General features: G+C 40.2%; 1 protein-coding gene across 2 annotated transcripts in view; it reads right to left on the bottom strand.

Annotated features, from left to right (window-relative positions):
- The window catches only part of MALT1 (MALT1 paracaspase), a 56,150-nt gene that overhangs the window by 29,087 nt on the left and 6,327 nt on the right, over positions 1-20,736 (bottom strand). Inside the window, exons 2-7 of one of the 2 annotated variants that reach the window (XM_054723735.1) lie at positions 19,644-19,810; positions 9,315-9,436; positions 5,110-5,269; positions 2,869-3,047; positions 1,847-1,943; positions 1,053-1,085 (exon numbers count right to left, since the gene is read on the bottom strand). In XM_054723735.1, coding sequence (XP_054579710.1) covers positions 1,053-1,085; positions 1,847-1,943; positions 2,869-3,047; positions 5,110-5,269; positions 9,315-9,436; positions 19,644-19,810 — 758 coding nt within the window. The remainder of the gene's footprint in view (positions 1-1,052; positions 1,086-1,846; positions 1,944-2,868; positions 3,048-5,109; positions 5,270-9,314; positions 9,437-19,643; positions 19,811-20,736) is intronic. The other variant, XM_054723736.1, reaches the window with a different exon arrangement.

Here is a 20,736-nt window from a genome sequence, read left to right as displayed (position 1 = left end):
TTATTTACTCTTAGAAGTCTCCAATGTTAGGAAGTTTTCAAAATAATGCAGTTAGGCAAAAAAGGGGGAAGAAAAGAAAGAGGAGTTGGTTAGGATTTCTTCATGTAGCTTCCCTCAAAAAGGGTTCAAAGACCACAGGATTGAAAATGTCTTATGCTAGAGAAATCACATTCACAATTATGTATTAGGATGAAAATAGTAATTATAGTATTTCAGAGTGATGCCCATAGTGATATAAAGAACAAGAAAACCAGGAAACATAAGATTTAACATGATTTTCTTACTTTTCCCAAGTAGAGCCTAAGGTTATAGTTTAAAGAGGCAGAAATTGAAAAAATACTTTGCTATCCACAAACCTAATTTTGTAAAACAATGTGATATCATACTAAGGGAACTGAAGTTTTAAAATTTACTTATTACAACTTATGTACAATGCTTTGGTTAATTAGATCAAATTAGAAACTTATGTTGAAAGAGATTTTTCAATTCTCTTTATATATTATGGTTAAGGTGACATAGTAGATGGCCTTGTAGCTTCAAAAAATGGGTCATATCAATTTTATATTGAAACAGAATATTTAGTATTTGATAAAACATGTGTTAAACAATAATAATCTGTCTTGAAACTTTTAGAGAAACCACATTCAAATTTGAGAGGCATATTATCATGGCTAAAGGATAGATAAGAAATCTGAACAAGTCTCCATGACAATATAGTAATCTATATTTTTTCACAATTTTTATAAAGATAAAAATTAGCATTAAGAATTAATTGCAAATGTTTACTATTCATAAGATGTTATGCAGGAAGTTTATTTTTATATAGAGTAGAAAATTAACTGAATAGTAGTTATTTTAATAGTGTGTCAGTTTAGCAGTGTCTGTGGCACTTTACAGACCCTCAAAGACTAAGATACAATATCCTTCGAATGAAATTATTTCTTATAGCTAGTATTTTTTCCATCACTGCACTCAGTAGGCTAGAGCACGCCACCAATCCCAAGAGGAGCCAGCATGCAGGATATTTGGTTTCAATCCAAAGATTACACTACCTTCAGTGCACTCCACTGCCTCATCTGTTCTTCCTTGTTCCAGAGAAAACAAATGTGAATATATTGTAATTCATGATCTTAGGAAGGGCAGCCATCAAGCAAACAGAGAAATAAGTAAGACAGAAATATGTTGGCAAACCAACATATGCATCAACACCTCCTACTATCAACAACATAACTATAAATGCATTAAGCTCAAATAAAACAAACTCCCAAATTATGTACTTCATAATGGATTGTTGATTGATCATCATTCTTTCCTTCACATGTCTATGATGTTTGTTTTTTAAAAATGTTTTCTTAAAAATCTTTTTCCATGAAATCAAGTTCTTTATAATTAAAGTTTTAATACATTTTTTGCCATAAATGTTTAAAATAAACTATAAAATTCAAAAATAACCAAAAAGGTCTAAATAAAAAATGATTTTTCTAGTACTTTCTGGTCATCCTATATAATAAAGAGCTAAAATACTAATTAGACTGAAGAGCAGAACGACCATCCAGATGACCTTCTGGACGAAGCCGGATCTGCGAGGGCTGGCCGAGGCAGCCGGGGCTGTGAGGGCCAAGCTCCTTGAACGAATTTCGTGCATCAGGCCTCTAGTTGTATATAAAGCTAGATTATGAATTTAGTAGGTATTCTCTCAAATATCTATATGGACAATGTTAACTCCTGATACTTATCACACCATTAAGTAGAAGGGGGTAATTAGCAGAATTTAATTGCTTAAATGTTTTATTTATATAGTTTCTATTATACTTCATTTGTCAGAACACTGAGTAACACTGCTTACCTATGATGATTTCTACCTTCTTGCTATCTTGACTGTCTCGATCATTATGTACACGACACCAATAGGTTCCTTGATGTTCCAACTCCACATAAGGCACCTATATCAATATCAGAACACACACATTTCCTCCTCAATTTTAATTTAAATTGGCTTGGAGAAAAAGTAATTTTATATTTTAAAAACCCCTACCATGCTGGAAGCCAATTCCAGCATGTCATAATTGCAAGAGTTTCATCAAAAGGTTGATGGAACTTGGGGACTCAACAAGGGCTGAGTCACATATGTTATTGCCTGTTGGAAATGGCTAAATGCATTTCCCCAAACCTGAAAAGGATGATTGTTTGCTGCCAGACAGCTCAGGGCATCTCAATCTACATGTTATTGCCTCCTGTTGGCCAAACACCTGAACAGCCAAAGGCAATTCCCCAATCTGACAATGCTTCTATACAAAACCCTACCCTTTGAAGTGTACATCTCCACCTTGCCTTAGGACAATTTGTGTTAATAAAAAGCAAGGGGTCCTGAGACAAGGAGAACTTAGTTTCTTTAGCTAGGCTCCTCTGACCCCCAATACCTTTCAAAATTATCTTTCGTCTCTGGACTCTTACTTAAGATACACACAGCCTTTCTCCAGATTGCTGAACTCTTCTTAGTGCCGGAACAAGAACCCTGGCACTACCCAATAAAATTTCAGAATGCTTTAGACAGCCTGAATTATTGCCATTCATTAGGTTAAGTTTTAATTTTAGCAAATGATACAATAAATCCAATAATGATGAGTTTGGTGTAATACTACATTTGACATTTTAGTATAAGCCCTTAGATGTGGGCTGGTGTTGTTTTCTGGTACTTTTGCAAATATACAAGTCAATTAATATTAAACAACAAGGACTTGAAACAAAAATACTGAAAACATAAAAACACCCCCGACAAAGATGAATTTTAACATTCACCTTAATTTTCAATTATACTGTTTATTTTACTTATTAGCACAAAAAATGCCCCCCAAACCAACTTCATACCATGTATATCTTTTTTGTCTCATGCACTAAGGGTGATTCATTTTTGAACCACTGGTAGTGAGGAATAGGGCTTCCAACAGCAACGCACTGCAGGACCAACGTGCTGCCTGGCATCAGCTTTTGGGACCTTGGTTCAACACAGATTTGCAACTTGGATTCAGAGATGCCATTCGAGCTTCCTTAAATTAAAAGAAAAACATCATTAAACATAAAGTCTCTTAAGTTAAAAATAAAATTTCCCCCTATAATTTATAAAAGTAAATGAGTTTTCAAGTTCATCCTTCATTTTTATAATCTTTAATGGCAATGTTTCATAAAACTATAGCATTTTTAGAAATATTAAGAAAAGTTGTCTGGATAGAAGAATGTGGTGGGCAAATACATTCAGAAAATTCGGAGTTAAACAGATTTTTTTAATTGCAGAACTTGTCTGAGCTTTCAAAGTGTTAGTATGCATTGTGCATGTAAGAGGGGAAAAGAACTCAAGTGGCTTCCAAATGTGTTTGGCCACAGAATCCCTCTGGAGGGGGCAAACAACTTATTAATATCTTGAGTGACATTCACGTTCAACACAGAAAGATCTACATTCTGCACTTGATTTAACTTATTAAAAAAAGGAGTTTTGTTATTAGCACTAAATAAATATGGATGGATTATCACTAGCATTTCCTCCCAAGGCAGATATCAGAAAACATCATTTATTGAACACTCATTGTTACTCTTTAAGTTCCTTGAGGACAGAGGGCTTGTCAATGTTATGCAATACCAGGTCTCCATCATGAAACTCAGAGTCTCACAAACTGCAGGTGATCAACAATATTTGTTGAATGAATAAGATTCTATTTATAACCATAGTAAATTTTATTACATGCACAGCAATATTCTAGAAAGATAAATAACTCTCTTAATTAATCATGACTATTTTTAGAGATGGTTTATTTATTTAGGTGTAGGAAAAGCTAAATTGAGAGGGAAGAATGAGTCAGACAGGTAACAAAAAGCCTGTTTCCCTCCTATTCTTTTCTTTTGGAAAAAATGACAAAGGATATGGTCTTGACTATGTGTGTGAATAAATAAAATAGTGTCTCATGGTTACTCTTTAGAGTAGACTGGCTTTTTCCTTGATCAATACCAGTTACTGGACTAAAAAGATGAATGACAAAGAGTAGAAAAATAGTTTGATGAAATGTCTTATTGCAGCAAATGATATACTATATGCCCTTTTATGTCAACATCCACTCTAGTTTTATTCCACAACACAATTTTTTAAGAGTAATATAGTTATTTGGGAGAAAAATGTACAGTGTAGAAAGAAACTGTAAAGTGAGCAAAACTGTGCCTGGCTGGTGTTGCTCAGTGGCTGAGCGTTGCTTATGAACTAGGAGGCCATGGTTCAATTCCCGGTCAGGGCACATGCCCAGGCTGTGGGCTCGATCCCCAGTAGGGCATGCAGGAGGCAGCTGATCAATGATTTTCTCTCATCATTGATGTTTCTATCTCTCTCCCTCTCCCTTCCTCTCTGAAATCAATAAAAAAAATATATTTTAAAAGTGAGCAGAGACATTCAAATCCAAGTTGGAAGAGGTCATCAGCAGGGCCAGACTGAGAAGCGTACTGTCATCCGAAGGTGTGTGTGTGTGTGTGTGTGTGTGTGTGTGTGTGTGTGTGTGTATTCGTAGAGAAGAGAATCTAAGTACACGGGATAAAATCTTAACAACTGCTGACCTTATACTGGGTGCAGTACATATGTGAGTGTTTTGTAATATGTTTTTTCTTTTACATTTTCTTTTCTTTTATTTATTTATTTTTATTTTTAAAATTTATCTTTATTGCTTAAAGTATTACAGATGCCCCCCCCCCGATTGATTGTTTATTTAATTTTTTCTTTTTTGATTAAGGTATTACATATGTGTCCTTATCCCCCATTGCCCCTCCCCCCCCACTCATGCCCTCACCCCCCTGGTGTCTGTGTCCACTGGTTAGGCTTATATGCATGCATACAAGTCCTTTGGTTGATCTCTCCCTGACCCCCATCCTCTCCTACTTCCCTCTGAGGTTTGACGGTCGATCGATGCTTCTCTGTCTCTGGATCTATTTTTGTTCATCAGTTTATGTTGTTTATTATATTCCACAAATGAGTGTGATCATGTGATATTTTTTGATACTTGAAATTATTTAAAAGCAAACATTTAAAATAAATGAAAATAAGGTAATTCCCTTCTCAACATTCAAATTACTTACCCTGGAAGCTTTCTGTTAGTTCTGTGACATCACACACATCCAGCTGTGACCACTGGCTGAATTCAAAGGTGCAGTTATTATTCACTCGACAGACATAAAAGCCTGCATCTTTTACATGCACTGTGTTAAAAATAAGTTCTGATGCATTTCCGTTTGGAATCTGTGAAATAATCAGTAGAGAACATAAGTGAATGACTCAGCAACACACCTTATAAAATGTGCTGTGCAAAATGGATGTCTTTGGAGTTTTGAAAAGCTTATCTTTTTTCCAAGATCTAAACTATTTGTTACTTAAAAAACAAATAACATTTTGAGTAATTTAGGACTGAAGTCTTACAGTCTTCTACAAATCCATTAACTAAAGAGCTCTCTTCCATATATCTTCCCCAAACTCACTAACAGAAAAGTATTGTTCTGCCATCGAAAACTGTCCAATTGTTGGTATTTAAAGAACCCTCAATGTTAACATTTACGAGTAAAGTAGCCATATGACATGACAAGCACCATGATGAAGTGGCGAGCACACAGAAAGTTAGGCCTGGCTACTAATCTCAGTTCCGACCAAATTAGTTGTTAGTACATGAGCAAGTTATTTCCCCTCAAGACCCATGTTCTCATCTGTGAAATCCTGTGAGAGGATACACTTCAACTAATACAGTACACTTCTTTCAAGGTCGGGTGAAGCAGGGCTATGGAAAGCATATCAGCGATGGGGAGAAATGGCCATCCAAGGGTTTCCCAAGCTTCGGTCCCCACATTAAGGTTTATTTCACCTTTGCTGCCCCCATCAATTTATCAGCATCACCCAACTCTGCACATTGCCAAGGAGTTTAGTCAAGTGCCAGGTTCTATTATATCAGCTCCTCTGCAAAGTACTTAAGCAAGCTTGGCCTTCTCTCTCCAAACCTCAATCAACTGAATTCAACTCTCTCCCCTCTCAGGACCTGCACCAGCGCATGAGCATTTTGCTGAAGATCTGACAACTGGGGTGCACTAAGCACTGCCTGACGATTCTACCGTGGTAAATGCCAGGTTAAGAGGTTTGCTTTCCTATCAGACCATTCATGTATACTTTCTCTCCTCAAACCTACTGCAACCTGACTTCTCTCAGCCTTTGACTTCAGATAGAAACTCTTTCCTCTTTCTGCCACCAAATTGCACACCTATTTACAACTTCTCTCTCCTCTCCTGTAGAAATGGAAAAAGGTGCCTTTATAACAAAGGCTACTTGGGCTTAGGATCTGTGGGGATCCACTCAGAACCCCAGAATTGGTATAAAGATGAATTCAAGCTGAAGATATTTGGAATTTAACAAATGCATAAATCAGCCTTCTCAGAGCTTCCCTTATCTCACTAAAAGCAGAAACTTCTGTGAAATGAGGCTACCATAAATTCTCTCTTCAGGGAAGCTTTTACTCCCAGAAAGGAGACCCAAGAATGAACCTACAAACCCCCTCTCCAGAGAAGTTTTATGGCCATGAAGAAGATGGAAAGACCACTTGCACCTGCATGAATAACCAAAGTCACAAACTTTCTTGTCTCCCATTTATTCTTCTATAAATCCCTTTGCATTTCCTTAAGAAACCCACTTGTTCTTCCCAGAGAGGCCTTTTCTTCCTCCTCCCTTTTCCTTACTAAGTCAGGTATATAAGCCTCTAAATCTAACCATTCATGGAGTTACTTCTTTTGTAAGTTCCCATATGAGTAAATGTTTTCTCTTTTTCATCTGGATTTTGCCAGTTAATTCACAGGCCTCCAGGGAGTGAACATAAGAGGGTACAGAAAAAGAAAATTCCTCTCTGACACTCCCATCCTCTCTGAACTTGCTTCTGTAATTTTCTCTATGTTTGACCATCTACTTCTCTTTTTCACTGTCTCACTCTCAAAAACATACTCTAGTTTCTTGTGTCTTACATAAACAACAAAAAAACCAAATAGGCCTCCCCTTGGCCTACATGCCCTCTTAGCAGCACTGAGAATGCTGACCATCCCTTCCTGGTTTTGTACCATCCTCTCCTGGTTTCTTCTTCTTCTCTCTCTTGCAGATTCTTCTTTAGTCTCCTTACTGGCTCCTCCTCCACTACAGACACTTCAATGTCATCTCCCCAGATATCCAAACTGACTAGCTGATTCATTTCAAGCTTAACAGGTCTTGATTCTTGATTTTTCTCCTTAAATCATTCCTCTCCTAATCTTCACCACCTCAGTATATAACATGTCCCCAGATGTTTAACTAAAAAATCCAGGGGTCATCCTTGATCTCTCTCTTTTTTTCCCTCCCGCTTTTTTGCCAATCTATGGGGCTTGGCTAACTCTATCTCTAAAATAAACTGACTGACGCACTTGAATCCATCCCTGAGGCCACACCCTGGTCCACACTACCTCTATTCCAATCTGGCACATGGGTTAGATGACTGGTCTTCTTGCTTCCTTCAGGCAGTAAGTCTGTGTTTTAAAAATATAAATCCTATCATGTTATTCCTTCTGCTTAACACCTGTAGTGGCTTCTCACTTTCTATCACCCTGTTTATTGTCCTCATAGCTCTTAGCTGAGGAATTTATTCCTTGTGTACTGTCTGCCTCTCCCTGCCGAGGGTGGCAGGGCCCTGGGTGTCCGTGCTCCATCATCAGGCCTCGGAGCACGGTCTGGCACAGGAACATGCTCATCAAATACTTGTAAACAAACAGCTCCTAAAACAGACTGCAAATGTCAGAACTGTCTGACAAATCTGGCTCATCAGAGCTTTCAAGTCTGTTACCACTCTCCAAATCTAAGACGTACTCCTCAGCCCTCCACTTCTGCCTTTCTCAAATCAGGACATAACTTACAAAGGATATATGTAATATAGTACTTTTACCCATTATTTCTCCCGCAAAAGGCATTTAGGAAAATAAAAGCAATTTTGCGACAGAGACAATATGGTAAAATAGTTACCATCTCTTGAAAACCTAGGCACATAGAACATCCTGTCTATTAAATTCTCATAAGCCCAATCGAGCATTCACATCGCTGGTAATGACAGCCAGGGTCCAACACGGGCCTGTCTAGCACCAGGGCCTACATGCAGTCAGTCTTTTTACTACGGTTCACAGCTGCTCTACCTTACCTGCGTGTGAGGTCTGGAAGGAAAAAACTGTACAAAACCACACATTGCTTCCAAGGCATAGAGTGACCCCATTGAAGGAAAGATCACAATCTTAGAACGAATCTTTAACTTAGTTTCAGGTTCGCAAATGTAGACCAACACAGGTCAGCCAGACCAGTGAGAACTCCCCAGTGGCACAGTGGCACAAAGAACTTTTAAGAAAAGAGAATTCCAATATGTGATTTTATTTATTTATTTATTTTTTACTTAAAAAAATTTTTTTTTATTGATTTCAGAGAGAAAGGGAGAGGGAGAGAGAGAGATAGAAACATCAATAATGAGAGAGAATCATCCATCAGCTGCCTCTTGCACACCCCCTTACTGGGGATCGAGCCCGCTACCTGGGCATGTGCCCTTGACCAGAATCAAACCCAGAACCTTTCAGTCCACAGGCCAACGCTCTATCCACTGAGCAAAACCAGCTAGGGCTATGTATTTTTTAAAACATATTTTTATTGATTTCAGAGAAGAAGGGAGAGGGAGAGAGAGATAGAAACATCAATGATGAGAGAGAATCATTGATAGGCTGCCTCCACATGCCCCACACTGGGGATCAAGCCTGAAATCTGGGCATGTGCCCTGACCAAGATTCGAACTGTGACCCCTGCTTCCACAAGAGGAAAACACGCCCCCTTCCAGACACCGGAATTCTATTTCAGAACCTCCCAACAGCCTACATCCTTTGACATAATGTAATTACACGGAACACTTAATATTGCATTAGCCTTCCATGCCAGCTTGGGCGTCTTTAAAGAATTTCTATAGCTATGTTAGAATACTCTGGTGATGTTTCCTCTTTGTTCACATTCTTGCTCCAAGTAATCCCTACTTTCCACAATTTTTAGAGTAGAGAATTGGATTTATTATTGCTTACAATCTATTTGGAAGACAATTTTGGAATTGTGTTACCAAAATAAAGATGCTTGAATACTTCAGTAATAACACAGTGATATCTGTCAGATCAAAATTCTAAAAACATATTGAGGCTAACAACGCTAATTCATTTTCTATCATTCTATCTCCTTATGATAGAGGAATTAAAAAACACTGAGAAATTACCTCTTTATTCATTTTGAACCACTGATATTGTACAAAAGGATGTCCAGTTGCCCGGCAACACAATTTCACAAACTGTCCAGCCAAGACTGCCTTTGATTCTGGGTTTACAGTGATCTTTATTCCTTAAAAAAAAAAAGAGAGAGAGAGAGAAAAGGTTAAGTAAATAAAGTCACAGAAGAGGGGTTTTCCTTGTTTATATTTCTGAAACAAACAAAAAAAAGAAGTATTTTGGAAATAACCTGCATATTCATCCTTGTAACAAATCGCCCATTCACATCCCCCCCGCAACCACCAGATTTAGGGTTTGTGAAGTTCCAGGTTTTGTAAAACCAGGAGGAAACTCGCCCGCAGAAAACTTTGATCTGTTGTACTTCCCACAACCGGGGCAGAAAACTGTTTGTCATATTTCTTCAATTCTTAGAAATATTTTTTCCACATTCTAACACATCTGAATCAGGATGCACCTTGTAATAGACATCTGCCAGGTAGCGGTCACAACACAGTTTTCAGTGCCAGCTCTTTGAATATTTGTCATAAATGCCCATATGGCCGGAACTTCAATTGAGTTAGTGCACTGTTAGTAAGACAAATGTTGAGTTGAAATGCCACTAAAACTGTCTACAAAAGACATCTGAATTTCAATGCTATGATTTAGTATTAAATGACAATTATTCTGTAAGCAGAAAGATACAGAGCCAGAAGAGCAGGATGTAAATTTGATACATGTGATACAAACATTTCTCATTTGAGAAATGACTACCAGCATATTAACTTGGGAAACTTTTGACAGGAGTTTAAAGAAACTCCTGGAGTCAATAATGAAAAAAGACCCTTCCCCGCCCTCCGTCCCACCTCTCAATCACTCCCTCTGGGAAGCCTGCTGCCATGGCACAGGGATGCTCAGACAGCCCTGAGAGAGGCCCAACCAGTGAGGAAGGAAACGTGGCCTCCTGCTGACAGCCACATGAACCAACCACCGGAGAAGGGGATTCTCCAAACCCAGCCAAACCCTCAGGTGGCTTCGGCCTGACCGACAGTGTGATTGCCATCACATTGGAGGCCCAATGTGAGCCCAAGCCACCCGGCAAAGCCACTTCTGGATTCTATACTCAGAAACTGGGTGAGATAATAAACGATGGCTGATGTTTGTTTTGGGGTAATTTGTTATGCGACAACAGATAACTGACACAAAAGGAACCAAAGTTAGGAAAGTTTACATTTGCCAAGGTTATAACACATAACACTGGGTTGGTTGGCTTTTAGGAAGGGAGGAGAAAAGGTCATTAAAACATATTAAATTTGCCCTGGCCAGTTTTGCTCAGTGGTTAGAGGGTCGGCCCACAGACTGAAGGGTCTCGGGTTCAATTCTGTCAAGGGCATGTACCTCAGTTGCAGTCTCAATCCCGGGGCCAGGGCACCAGCGGGAGGCTCTAATTGATGTGTTTCTCTCATGTTGATGTTTCTTTCTCTCTCTCTCTCCCTCTCTCCCTCCCTCCCTCCCTCCTTCCCTCCCTCCCTCTCCTTCTCCCTCCCCCCACTCCCTTCCACTCTAAAAAAAAAAAACCAATGGAAAAAATATCCTCGGGTGAGGATTAAAAAACATAAACTTAATTTCCTGCACCTACTTTTATTTTCTTTCCTCCTCTATTTTGAATATGATCTCTCGACAGTTTATTTTTCCTCTCAACCTACTAATCCAAAGGAACAAAACAAGATTACAACTTAAGAGGGGTTAGTCTAAATAAGAGCAATCTTAATACATCAAAAGTACCAAGTTTTATAGGGAAAAAAATTGCAGGTAAGGTAAAATAGGTATGTGAAATCATGCCAGAAAGATACCACATAAGACCAAAATCCAAAATAAGTAAATATTTATTACTTTTAAGGGTCAGGAGAAACCCTAGAAACTCTTTAGTAAATAGATTAGAGCCTCTCAAAAAAGAATTTAAAACTTTTGCCAGGGGAGAGTTTTCATATTCATTAATTCTTTATGTTGAAGCAAAGTTAGCAAGGGTGGATACCGTAACAGTTGGTAGGAATGTATGTGGTGAAGAAAATGGATGAGCACTCTTGTGTAAGCCAGCAAATTCACAACAGTGTATTTTAATGCCAGGAGAGACTTAGAGCACAACTTTAAGATTCAGAGATTCTGAATTTCAAAGTTTAGGTGAGATAAGAGGAAATAAAATTGCAACAATAGAAGGGAACAAGTATTATTCTGAAAAATACAGGAATTGTGACCAAATTGGCTTTAAAATGTGGATGTCTTATAGCGATCTCAAACCTAGCATGTCCCAACTCCTTCCTGAACAGGGTACCCCTTCCCTAGACCCTGCACTCCTCCCCTTCACAGGGAGAGGATGGTTCCCAGCCTGCACCCATGTGCCCGTTACGCAGGAAAAACTTAGCAGGCAACCCTGAATTCCTCTTTCCTTGTCACTCTCCACATGGAATTTATCTTCAGATCCTGTAGTTAAGCTTTTCCAGGTCTCATCACCTTCAATGTCAAAATCTTACCCCAAGCCACCATCTGCTCTTTACTGAACTACCGTTACAGCCTGCTAACTTGTTTCCTCACTTCCAACCAGCAGACCAATGTATTTTTAAAACATGAATTAATCCAAATCACGACTCCAATTAAAATCCTCTACTGCCCTCCCATTGTACTTAGAAAAATCCAAACTCCTTACTATACCCTAAGGCCCTCAGGAACTGAACTCTTTGACCTCGTCCCTACCATTCTCCTCCTGGCTCACCACCTCCAGCCACTTTGGTCCTCTTTCCTTCAGAAAACACGCTATTGTCTGCCTTTCCACTTACTAGTCCTCTGCTGGACTTCCCCTCCAGCCCCCACTGTTCCATGGCAGATTCTCCATCTTCTTTGGGAAACGTCTCTAAATGAGCTATTCCACCTGGTTCTCTATTGCATCCACCCTGCTTTGTGGTCTTCATTGCACTAATCACCTAACACCCCTTTCTTAATTTCTGTCTCATCTACTAAACCTTAAGCTTCTCGGGAGCAATGACCTTGTTTTTCTTAGTCACCAGTTTACCCGACGCATACCACAGTGCCTGGCGCATGATGACACAGTGTTCAACACATATTTGTTGAATGAATATACAATAATAAAAACAATTACTGTAGCAGCAATTTCCTGACTGCTTTATATGGGCCAGACATTTTGATCTCTCACCTTCAAAATAACCATGTGAGTTCGATATTAATTAAATCTGTTACAATGAAAATGAAGGTAAGTAATTTTCAGTAAATTAACTTGGGTAAATTATTTAACCTCTCTGAGATGATTTCTTTTTTCCACTGTAAAAATAGCAGAACCAGGATGCAAATAAGGGTTTTCTTGGGCTTTAAAATCCTCATACTTTTGTTATCCCAGTGACTCCTTTTTCTCTAAGTTTATTGAGGCATAACTGACAAGTAAGAATTGTATATATTTAACGTGTACAACCTGATTTAATACATGTACACATTGTCAAATGACTACCACAATCAAGTAAATCAGGCTAATTAACACATCTGCCACCTCACATAGTTCAGTGATTCTTTTTTTGGCTTAATCAACACACATTTATTTCCTCCAGTTCTGAAGGTTGGGAACTCCACGACCAAGGTGCCTCCAGGTTCAGTGTCTGGTGAAGACCCACTTCCTGGTTCACAGACCACGGTCTTCATGCTGTGATCTCACATGGAGGGAAGGAAAAGTGACCTCTCGTAAGTCCCTTTTATAAGGACACTAATCCCACTCATGGGGGCTCCACCTCATGACCTAATCACATCCCACAGGCCCCACCCCCAATTCCTAGTGCTAATGAACCTCCCATGCTAACGCAGCTTCCGCCAGTGAGCTTCTCTGACTGGAGGGAGCATGTCAGGCAGTGTGCAATGTCTTGCATCATGACAGTGCTTCCCAATTTACCATGGTAAATATTCTCTGCTGTTCTACAAAGAGAAAAGAGACAAGAGCGATGGAAGTTAAACGGCTTTAAGGAATGGATGACATTAGTGGAAAGGGCTCATAGGGCCAGAATGTTTTAAAGGTATCCTTCCTTGCCCTAGCTGGTTTGGCTCAGTGGATAGAGCGTCAGCTTGCGGACTAAAGGGTCCCAGGTTCGATTCCAGTCAAGGGCACATGCCCGGGTTGCAGGCTCGATCCCCAGTAGGGGATGTGCAGGAGGCAGCCAACCAATGATCCTCTCTCATCATTGATGTTTCTATCTCTCTTCCCTCTCCCTTACTCTCTGAAATCAATAAAAATATATTAAAAAAAAAAAAAGGTATCCTTCCTTGGTGTGGGAGATAAGTCTAAACGATTTCTAATGTACATTCAAACTCAAAGTTTACACGTCTGTCCTGTACCAACAATTTTACTTGTCTAGTCTTACAACAAGCAAGCAAATACATGTATTTATTATCTACTGCTTCAAAGACTGAGAACTGAAAGGAAAAATGTGATTTGGAAACCGCCCTTGGTGAGTAGTAAAGAAGAGAAGTCACAATACCTCCCATGTTTTAACCACACATATTTCCTTCCTCCCACAGAGTGTTGTGTGACAGGGAACCATGTTCAACCTGTAACCACCCTCGCACTGCCCACAGTTAGAGGTGCTGAACAAAGGTAAGGAAAGAAGATGGCACAGTGCTGTGGAGGGTGCACCAAGGCATACAAAAGTATAGTTTATAGGGTGAATGCAGCCCTCGCCAGTGTTGCTCAATGGTTAAAACGTTGGCCCTCGAACCAAAGGGTCATGGGTTCGATTCCTGATTAAAGGCACATACCTGGGTTGCAGGTTCTATCCTAGACCCTGGTCGGGGCATGCTTGGGAGGCAACCAATCGATTTGTCTCTCTCATATCAATGTTTCTCTCTCTCTCTCTTTTTCCCTCCTTCCCTCCTTTCATTCTCTCTGAAAAGCCATGGAAAAAATATACTCAGGTGAGGATTAAAAAAAAAAAAAAGGGGGGGGGGGGGTGGTGCAAATACATAGCTTCCTGGCAAACAGGCCTATTTTCAGATAACATCTGCAAAGAAGTCAGAGGTTACTTGATTTCTTGTAAGCCAGGGGGAATTTGACTAGGTATGATGGAACACAAGGATTGTGCTTTCAACATACACAAAAATAGAAAAATTAGGGTAATTCTTGAGCTGAATAATGGATTCATCTTCAGTGTCTTTAAGTTATTCTCTCACACAAGGAACTTAAATATAGATGTAATTTATAAACAGCTTTCTCAGGAACAGATCTATTGTATCCACTAAGAGCACCCATCTATTTTCAGAGGCCATGAACCAAAAAAATTTTCCATCAGTTTTCATCTAAAACTCTTCCTCAAAGTTATTCTGAAAATTTCTAAGCTATCATTGAAGAGTGCCCCACAGTGTGCAGAATAAATGCCATTTCCCTTCCTCTCACAATCTGCCCCCATCACACAACCAATGTATGTCCCTCTTCTAAGTCAATTCACATTTGCAGCTACTGTGGCTAACCCTAGGCTCATCGTATCCCTTATCCTCCTGCGTCGCCCAGTGACCCTGAACACCCTGGTGTGGAGACACTCTTTCAGACCTCATTCACTGCTCCCTTTCTATCTCTTTGCTTCTTCCTTACCCTTATTCCATCCATTCCACCTTTGCCTCCTTTCACTTCTTGATATTTTTACTTTGAAAATTTCTGCCACTCATGAAACAAGAAAAGTCCTTTATAAATATGATCTAGTATTTGAATACTTTTTAATTTGGCAAGAAGAAAAAAATGGAAGTCCATGGGTCAAAGAGGCAACTGAGGTAATAATCTATAACTAAGTTCCACAAACAACTCAGAAATTTCCCAGCGTCATGGGAATGACACTGAGTTCAGATCAGGGTCAGCAGGCCTGGGTTCTAATCTACCTTTATCAATAACTGCGACTCTAGCCAAATGATAACTTTCGGAAACTTCATGCTCCACACAAATGTTTGCTCACCTTTAAATTTTAAATGTTCAGAACAGTACTCTTCTGTTCCTTCACAATGTGAAGATAAAATATGAAGTAGAGGTATTTTGGATACTAAAGAATAATATTCAACAATATTTGCTCTTGTTTTAGAGACAAGAAAGTAATAAAAAAATTAAAATTGATATTAGAAACATAACAATGAGTGTGCTACAAAGGACTAAAGAAAAAAGTGACGTGCTATGAAATAAAGGGGTGGGGCAAATGGAAAAGAGGTCTTACATGCCACCCAATAGGTATGGAGAGTGAAACACCTTTTATATGAAGAACTAGAGGTCCGGTGCATGAAATTCGTGGAAGGGCAGGTCCCAGCTGACTTCTGGGTCCTGGGAAGCACCTGGGCCCCGTGTCCCCGTGCATTCCCTTCCATCTGAGTCACGGCGCCCGAGTCCCCACACAGAGATGCAGTGAGCGCGGCCAGACACCACGGGGCCGGGGCGCAGTGTGGGCCTCTGGGCCACCCAGTGGCACTGCACGGAAGCCAGGCGGGCAGTGCGCTCTCTCCTGGCCTGCCTCACAGAGTGGCTCCTGTGCAAACCCACGGGGTTTGTGGTCCTGGCTAAGCCGGAAGAGACCACCGGCGGGTGCGGGGCGGGATCCTCACTGGCACCCTGCACCTGAGCATGGGCGTTTCCCCAGCGTGCAAGCCCTGGCGTCCTGGGGGAGGGTAGCAGGGGGAGTGAGAGTGAGCTCGGCAGACACCCCGTGTTCTCACTGCACCTCCATCCCGTCACCCCTGCCCCCAGGTAGCCGGCAAGAGGTTGCAGCGCATCACCCACGCCCACCATGTTCCACACTGCCCCCTGGTGGTCAGTGCATGTTATAGCAAGCGGTCGAACTCCTGGCCTCCTTCCTGGTTGAACGACCGCCCAAGGGGACAATTTGTATATTAGGCTTTTATTATATAGGATGAGATAAAATGGCAACATCACAAAACTGGAGTTGGAAAGAACCTTAGGATTCACCTAATAAAACCCACCTGTAAAATTCTCTCTAAAATACCCGCCATTGTCCAGCCTCTGCTAAACCATTTCCAGGTCAGATCATTCCTCCCTTGGCAACCATTTCGTGATCTATATAACTCTAACTGATAGAGTCTATAAATATGCACTCAAAATGTGTTCAATGGAAACAAAAGAAACAAATAAAAACATCACATCTAAGTTTACCTACATTTACTAAGGATACAGATACCAATATTGATTGCTTTAGGATCAGAGTTTTTTATTTTTTTAATGAAAATTAAAAAAGGTCTAAAAAAAAGCATTATGAACTTTTGGTCCAAACATTATGGATGCCACCAAAGCAAAATCTTAAACAATGAATATTTGTCATGCTTGCTTTATCTCATTAGTACACACACACACACACATATCAAGAAATATGTGTATATTTATGTTTTTGGCTATACTGTTTCAACAGAAATCTTACCCCTAAATAAATCTTCCGGCACATTTATTTAAAGCCCCCGACCCCTTCCAATTCCCACTGAGATGACCAAGGAAACAAAAAGTAGGGAAACAATTAGTGCTAGAAAATGGGGATGGACACCACCCAAGCATAAAAACTAAGCAATTTCTCTAACAAAGTAGAGGCAAGACTAGACTGAGGGGCAAGCTAGCCACCCAGGAGCTGTGGAAGAGCCTAGTTAGAGAGAAAGCAGAAGAGGGTAAAACCTCAGTTCTGTGGTATTCCTTCAGAAAACATATCAGGTGTCAGAGCCCACGGACTGCAAACTCCCTAATGTGAGTTACCCTCCACTCAGACCTCATGCTAAGTGAGGGACCATTGAAGTTAGCTCCAATTCAAGGGAATTGCTCCAGTCAGAGATGGGAGGATGTTACCCAGCTACTTCTGGATTACCCAAATACATAAAAGAAACCTGGTCAGCTTCTCAAAAACAGAGAACTCTGTACTACAGCCATTGCCTTTGGCTATCTCTGGCTGTCATCCACTAACCACTGGAATGGAATATGGCAAAGCAAGACCGAAAGAAAGCTAACACTTCCTCTGATTCCTGCATTTAGGTTTGAAAGGCCTGTTCATAGGCTCACAGCATCTTTGACAACCAACCTACTCACTCAAAACAGACCTCTCTATAAAGACAATCAGAGAAAAATCACTGGACTGTCTGTGAAATAAGAACTAATGTTCTCCTATGAAAGTGCATTACTACAAAAAGAGAAACCAAAATATTTCTAGTTTGCATTTTCAAGGAAAAAACTGGAGGTCAGATAAAATTTACTCTCTATATATTTGTTAAGAAGAGGCAATGAGAAACACGTCAAGCATCCAATTCAGTGATAACACAAAGGAGGCATTTATAGGAGGCCTATTTTATCATCTGCATTTGGCCTTGTAAAGCAGAAGATAATCTGAAAGTCCAAGTTTCCTGACTCATAATCCAGGATCCTTTCCATTTGTAGTAGGTATTTTAGTAACCTCCCCAGCATCTGCTATTTCCTTTCTCCTTCCAACAGGCCCACTTTTGTTTGGTGATCTATGTGTAGACTTTGTTTGGTGTGCTTTCTGGAAAGCTGACTCAACCCAACTCGACTCCTGGCTCTAAGCCAGGCAGTTCAGCACATTCCATTTCCCTGGCCAGAGTGACAGGTGTAGGGACAGGCACGTGACCAAAATTAATTAACTAGAGTGAATCTTATTATTTTTGCTAGGACAAAGATGAATGCAAGAACAACTAGTAGATATTTTGTGCATATGCAGAAAGTCAGTCTTAGGGATAAGTCAACGATAAGAAAGGAAGAGCAAAAATAAAAATGAACCAACTCCTTGAAAACAGGGCTTGTCTCTGCCTCCTTTCTTGAAGCCCAATCTGCTTCAAGGCTTCTCAGTTAGAAAAACCAACATACTCCCTTTATTATGTCAATCTGAGTTGAGGTTTCTGGTACATGTAATTGATAGCACACCACTACCGTATGCCCTTAATTCTCCAACCCCAAAACTGACTAAGTAAAAAATAAGACCTGAATTATAATTTTACATTCATCCTGTTAACTTAAAAATATTATCACAAACAAGTGTGTTGTATAATTGCATACAGCAAAACCATGTAAAATGGAGAGCACGGAGTCCTTAGTGCATGGCCCTCCAGATCTTGATTGGCTTCTTTTTTTTATTTTACTGATTTTTTACAGAGAGGAAGGGAGAGGGATAGAGAGTTAGAAACATCGATGAGAGAGAAACATCGATCAGCCGCCTCCTGCACACCCCCCACTGGGGATGTGCCCGCAACCAAGGTACATGCCCTTGACCGGAATCGAACCCGGGACCCTTCAGTCCGCAGGCCGACGCTCTATCCACTGAGCCAAACCGGTTTCGGCTTGATTGGCTTGTTGGCTTTAAATGGCACACTGAGAAAAAAGGTGTGCAGTGCCCTGCCATCAGATGGCTGAGCCGACCTGGTCCCTTCGGCCCGACACGGCTGTAGTTGACTACTCTCTGCAGCTGTGGATGACAGGCACTGTGTCCTATCCCTCACAGCTAACTTTGGAAGTGAGAAACCTCACTCAATATTGATACACTCAGGAAAAAAAATCATATGGTTGAGTCAATCAACATTTCAAAAGCATCGTATTGGCAAAAATCTTAAACAATGAATATTTGTCATACTTGCTTTATCTCATTAATACACACACACACACACACACACACACACACACACATCAAGAATATGTGTATATTTATTGTTTTTGGCTACACTGTTTCAACAGAAATCTTACCCCTAAATACTTCAGCATGCATCTCCTTGGAATAAAGACATTCTTCTATAGAAGTACAGTACCATAATCACATAATTCCCTAATATCTAATATGCAGGTTATATTCAAATTATTCCACTTGTCCCAAATGTCTTGAATAGCTGATTTTTTGAACCACAATCCAACCTATGTTTATGTACTCTATTTGCTTTTTATATGTCCTTTATATGTGTCAACGTGGGGGGTGGGGGGAGAGGGAATGAGGCGAGGCTCCATACATTTACTTTTTCCAAAAATATTTTTACTGATTTTGAGAGAGAGGAAGGGAAAGGGAGATGGAGAAACATCGGTGTTAGAGTAAAACATCGATCGGCCATCCCCCGTGTGACTCCCACCAGGGATCAAGCCTGAAACCGGGGCATGTGCCCTGATTGGGAATCTAAACCAGTAACCCTTTGGTGCACGGGACAACATCCATCCAACTGAGCAACAATGGCCAGGGCCCAAAATATTTAACACAATTCTTCTGGTCCAGTAAGATAGTTCCCTCCAAGTTTGTTTCCATGAACTTCTGGAGAACATACCCAAGGGGAAAACCTACCTGGAGGGCTGAGAAGCTGAAGAACTTCAGTGTGTTCCATAGCCTGCAGGAAGTCACTCAGCTCTGTGACTGTACAACCTTTTTCACCCATTAGCTTCAGTAAACATAGGCTTGGGCTTCCTTCAGGCTCCAAGACCTTAAGAGAACACTGCTCCAAGTCCAGACAACTGAAAATAATGAAATTAATTCAAGTCAACAATTTTCTTCAATACTAGAGGCTCGGTTCACGAATTTGTGCATGGGTGGGGTCCCTCGGCCTGGCCGGCAATCAGGGGTGATTGGGGCCATCTCACTCAGTCCTGATCAGGGCCAGCCGGCTGGGGAGGAGGGACCACAGGAGGTTGGCTGTGGGAGTGCACTGATCACCAGGGGGCAGCTCCTGCATGGAGCATCTTTTTTTTTAATTGTTGAAAAAAATGGTGGTCAGTGTGCGTCATAGCAGCCCGTCGATCAGCTGTTCGGTCGCTTAGGCTTTTATATATATAGATATTAGATAATATGCCTGCCCTATGTTTGGCCCCAGAGGTGTTGTAGAAAATAAATCACGGGGCATTGAGTGGTGAAAAACTATTTACATTGTGAATGCTACTGTTCTTTCTTCCTTCTTCTGCCATCACCGGGGATTCCTCTTTATTCCCATGTCCAACTCAGCTTCCATGGCTACTAAGTCAGGAGAATGAGAGAAATCTAGAAACTTGATGTGTGAGAAATCTGGCCTTGATTTTGATCAAAATTTTTACTTTTAACTTGAGAATAGGAAGATCAGATACATTTCTCTACTTTTTCTTGTACTTACATAAAATATAATGAAAAAATTAACATGAGTATCTATGTGTGTACTCACATGAAATAAAGTAAGATACAGAACAGTGTATGTCCTGCATGTTACTATTTTAATTAGCAAGAGTATTGTTCTTACATATACAGAGTTAACTTTGAGGAAAAATCTCTAAGAAACCGGTTGCAGTGCTGACCTAGAGAAGGGACCTAGGGAGCAGAGCTCATGGTTGGAGGATTCACTTCTCACTATAAAGCTTTTTGTACTATTGAACTTTACTATGTGCACTCATTTTTTTCAACAATTAAAAAAAAA

The sequence above is a fragment of the Eptesicus fuscus genome, chromosome 12, assembly GCF_027574615.1.
Source record: "Eptesicus fuscus isolate TK198812 chromosome 12, DD_ASM_mEF_20220401, whole genome shotgun sequence".
Taxonomy (NCBI): Eukaryota; Metazoa; Chordata; class Mammalia; order Chiroptera; family Vespertilionidae; genus Eptesicus; species Eptesicus fuscus.
Note: the sequence above shows the minus strand (reverse complement) of the source record. Positions and strands in the feature narration are given on the sequence as shown.